The following is a 4,762-nucleotide window of genomic DNA, read 5'->3' as shown; positions in this document are numbered from 1 at the left end:
TGGTCAGTCTCGTAGGCAAGTCCCTGAGGAGTCTGTTAAGACCTTTGCAGATAGAAGGAAATATTCACCCAAAGAGGATAGGATCCTTATTGGTGCTTGGCTTAACACCAGTAAGGACCCTCTCGTAGGCAACGAGCAGAGAGCTGTTGCTTTCTGGAAGCGTATTGTAGACTACTACAACGCCAGCCCTCAGCTCGTTGGGGAAGTACCGCGAGAGGTTACTTCTTGTAAGCAGAGGGGGTCTAGGATCAATCATGAAGTATCCAGATTCACTGGTTGCTACAACCAGGCGCTGAGGGAGCAGAGAAGCGGCCAAAATGATGATGATGTGATCAAAGTTGCTTACGACATATTCTTCACCAAGTACGATACAAAGTTCACACTCGATCACTGCTGGAGAGAGCTCAGGCATGAGCAGAACCCATACCGCAAAGGACCCGAAGTTATACTGAACGACACCGCGAAGGAGGACAGCACCAGCTAAGCAATGACTACTTCAACGACGACCATTCGATATATTCGATACAAACTACACGTATTTTTTTGTCTTCCAGGTACCTTAAATGATCTTAATGTCCTCGATCGATCTCCTCTGTTTGATGACCTTTTAGAAGGTCAAGCTCCCAGGGTGAGGTACATGGTCAACAACCACATGTATAAGTTGGCATATTACCTCACAGATGGTATATATCCAAAATGGTCAACATTTATCCAAACTATCACACTCCCTCAAAGTCCTAAACAACAGTTATTTGCTCAAGTTCATGAATCAGTCCGAAAAGATGTCGAGCGGGCTTTTGGAGTATTGCAAGCTCGGTTTGCGATTGTGAAAAACCCGGTTCGTACAATGGCCAAAGAGAAGATAAGGAAGATAATGAGAGCATGTATCATACTACACAATATGATAGTTGAAGATGAACGAGATGGTTATTCAATGCGGTACGATATTTCAGAATTTGAAGAAGGAGCATCTTCCAGAACTTCGGAGGTCCTAAACGCAAACCCTACACTAAACGAAATCCCGACAATTCTCAATAATATATTTCCCAACCGAAATGATCTTCGTGATAGGCAAACTCATGAACGATTGAAGAATGATTTGATCGAAAACATTTGGAATAAATTTGGCGATGAAGATTAATAATTAGTATCTTTATATTTAAACCTTGTATCTTTTAATCCTTGTATCTTTAAATTGAATCCTTGTACCTTTTATTTTAATTATGCAATTAATAAATTTTTAATTTCAATTTTTTTTAAAAAAAATAATAATATTTTATTGTTAAGGACTCCGTCTTCGGGATCACCATTGGACGAGCTTTTTGGACTCGAATCCTTCACTGTTCAAACAAAAAAAACAAAAAAAAAATATATTAAACAATTGCCGAGGATCCCAATGTGGGGATGACCATTGGAATGACCATTGCAAGTGCTCTTAGCTTCTTTGATGGTTATCTTGCAGAAACTGTATTCATTGATAATGTACGGTATCCAGCTATAAAATATATTATCAGTAAACAACAAAACATAATCATAGATACGTTTTTTTTTTCTCATTTTCACCATTTATAAATTTACACATTATATTTTTGGTTTTATTAACACGAATAACAACATACAGAGACGAAAATCACGACATTGTTACGATCTTCATACTGATCAACATCGTGAAATTGTTAATTTAGCTCCAAGCTTTCTGGAGGACATCATGTTGAACATACTCATTCCACCTCTCGTTACCGTACTTGTTACTAAAAAATTTGGTCTTCCACTGTCTCAAGTAGAGTCCATCCTTCTTAACGACCCAAGTGCATTTGTCCCTGTCCCCACACTGCTCTTTCATCTCCCACGATACAACTAGCTGCTTGTCCACACGTCCGTATCCTGTATGGAAGTTGCAGTGAAAAAAGGTGTGGAATAGCGACATAGCGAAGGACCAGTTCTTCTGTTGATCTGGCCAGTCTTCTCGCCACCCTAGATCGTTGTCGCGGGACCAGCATTTGTACACAAGCCTCCTGTACCGACCCGAGAGCTCGTTCCTGATCTCCAGTTGAAATCCATGGGAGTGAGTCACCATCATTATGGTGATGATAAGTACAAGAGAAAAGTGCCCGTTGAGGGTTTGGGGAATCTTTTTTGACCCCATATGTGTAACTCTGTTTCTGTTCTTTATTATTTGCCCACTCGATCTTTTTGTTGGGACATAGATAGTGTTTCTACAAAAATTACTATTTTTAGAAATTGTAACGCCTATAAAGGATTCAGCTACTGCCTCGCGCGGGTCAAGGGGAGGAACAAGTCATTAGCCTACATCCACATTTTATTACTTATTTTGTTTGGACAGTAAATTTGCAAAACAGGTTGTTTTAAGTTTGTAACTACATCTCTGACCTTCGCAACCGCGCAGATTTTTGTTTTTTTTTTTAAACATTTTGTTTTCAATTCTAAATTGGTATATATTATAATATATATGACGTGTGTCTATCAATTTTTAAAACATAATAATTTTACTGTATATTTTTTATTGAATAGATTATTTAAAACTTTCACATGTATTTGTATTTTCTTCTATATACTTTTTTGGATTATTATTTCATTATTGGAATCGTAACTATATATAAAGATTGGTAAAATATTGTTTTATTGTCATCTTCAAAGGTATTGTAACATTTCACAAATTTAAAAAGTTTTTTAAAAAAATTAAACTTTTAGCTTCATAGATTTATATTATCGAGTAAATAACTAAACATTTAGTTTTGTTTAGTTTTTAAAATAAACTATATAGTTTTAATTTTTTTTTTCATTGGTTTAAGGTAGTATAAATTAATCATTGTTAGATAATGATGATTTTTGTTATTTACAAAAAAAAATCTTTATAATTTTAAAAGTTAAAATCGACAAATATTTAAATAATTAACATATGAAGGTATACTATTACAACATTAAATTATATCTATTTAATTTATACAATCTATAAATTTAATGTATCATCTATTGTTTAAATCTAATTATTGATAGGTCAATAAAAAATTTTGGTAAGCAAAAAATTATTAGGTAACTAATTTTTGTCTGGGAAAAAAACGTGTTGTAAACCTAACATATTTGTAACTTGTATTGGGTGTATTGTAGGTGATCTTCATCGTCCCTTCTGTTTCCTTTGTAACCTAAATAGGTTGAAAAACATACGAACTTATAAAAAAAAACTTCAATCCATCAGTAAGTAAAAAAACAGCTTGACGAAATTCAGGTACCATAATAACCAATTCTCCTTTCCTCGAGAAGTGAATATCAGTTGGAGTTTCTGGAAAATGATAACACCTCTCTGGCGTTTTGGAACTTTAAAAAAAACAGTCATAGCATTTAGTAATATACGTTAAGGTATTTATTTAAATCACATACATCCTCATGCCTCCTTCGCCTATAGTCGATTCTGTTCAAAAAATACAGGAAACCATTTGAGAAGGTCAGAGCTTACAATCATAAACCCGGTCCAAATACGAGTTATAGAGTTATATGTCTTTGACTGAAAAAACAAAAGTATTTATACTGAAAAACAACACCACGAAAACACAATAAAACTTTCTATCACTACAAGAAAACAGCGGTATTCTGACGGACATTCCGACGGAAAATGAAATCCTCGGAATATCCCGAAGAATTTCCGAGGGAATTCCGAGGAAACACAAAATTTGGTTTCCTCGGAATTTCCTCGGAATTTCCTCGGAATATACCGACGGAATTCCGAGGAAATATCAATCCGTCGGAATATTCCGAGAAAATTCCAAGGAAAAATGTGTTCCTCGGAAAAAACCGATGAATTCCGAGGAAATATTATAGCCGTTGGAGAGCCGTTGGGGGATTTTACAAAATTCCGAAAAAATTCCGAGGAACACTTAATATTCTCGATCGATCGATGGGATAATCTAATCGATCGATCACATTGTTACGCTTTGGTCAATCTAAGTGATCGATCGATGCATTTTTGGACATATATCCATCGATCGATCCGTTTATAAAAAACCGTTCGAGATTTTCCGAGGAAATTCCGAGGAACACTTGAGATTCTCGACCGATCGATGGAATAATCTAATCGATCGATCACATTGTTACGCTTTGGTCAATCTAAGTGATCGATCGATGCATTTTTGGACATATATCCATCGATCGATCCGTTTATAAAAAACCGTTCGAGATTTTCCGAGGAAATTCCGAGGAACACTTGAGATTCTCGACCGATCGATGGAATAATCTAATCGATCGATCACATTGTTACGCTTTGGTCAATCTAAGTGATCGATCGATGCATTTTTGGACATATATCCATCGATCGATCCGTTTATAAAAAACCGTTCGAGATTTTCCGAGGAAATTCCGAGGAACACTTGAGATTCTCGACCGATCGATGGAATAATCTAATCGATCGATCACATTGTTACGCTTTGGTCAATCTAAGTGATCGATCGATGCATTTTTGGACATATATCCATCGATCGATCCGTTTATAAAAAACCGTTCGAGATTTTCCGAGGAAATTCCGAGGAACACTTGAGATTCTCGACCGATCGATGGAATAATCTAATCGATCGATCACATTGTTACGCTTTGGTCCATCTTAGTGATCGATCGATGCGTTTTTGGACATTTATCCATTAATCGATCCGTTTATAAAAAACCGTTCGAGATTTTCCGAGGAAATTCCGAGGAACACTTGAGATTCTCGACCGATCGATGGAATAATCTAATCGATCGATCACATTGTTAC

At 36.1% G+C, this 4,762-nt stretch overlaps 2 protein-coding genes across 2 annotated transcripts in view; one reads left to right on the top strand and one right to left on the bottom strand.

The window, feature by feature from the left end:
- Positions 1-484, top strand: part of LOC106303213 (glutathione S-transferase T3-like) — a 2,201-nt gene extending 1,717 nt beyond the window's left edge. The window contains exon 2 of the mRNA XM_013739543.1: positions 8-484. Coding sequence (XP_013594997.1) covers positions 8-484 — 477 coding nt within the window. The remainder of the gene's footprint in view (positions 1-7) is intronic.
- Positions 485-1,534: 1,050 nt separating this feature from the next.
- On the bottom strand, positions 1,535-2,188 carry LOC106305265. The gene has a single exon (XM_013741647.1). The coding sequence runs from the start codon at positions 2,144-2,146 to the stop codon at positions 1,682-1,684; it is 465 nt and encodes a 154-aa protein (XP_013597101.1). The 5' UTR covers positions 2,147-2,188; the 3' UTR covers positions 1,535-1,681.
- Between the last annotated feature and the right edge of the window lie 2,574 nt (positions 2,189-4,762).

The sequence above is a fragment of the Brassica oleracea genome, chromosome C7, assembly GCF_000695525.1.
Source record: "Brassica oleracea var. oleracea cultivar TO1000 chromosome C7, BOL, whole genome shotgun sequence".
Lineage (NCBI taxonomy): Eukaryota > Viridiplantae > Streptophyta > Magnoliopsida > Brassicales > Brassicaceae > Brassica > Brassica oleracea.
Note: the sequence above shows the minus strand (reverse complement) of the source record. Positions and strands in the feature narration are given on the sequence as shown.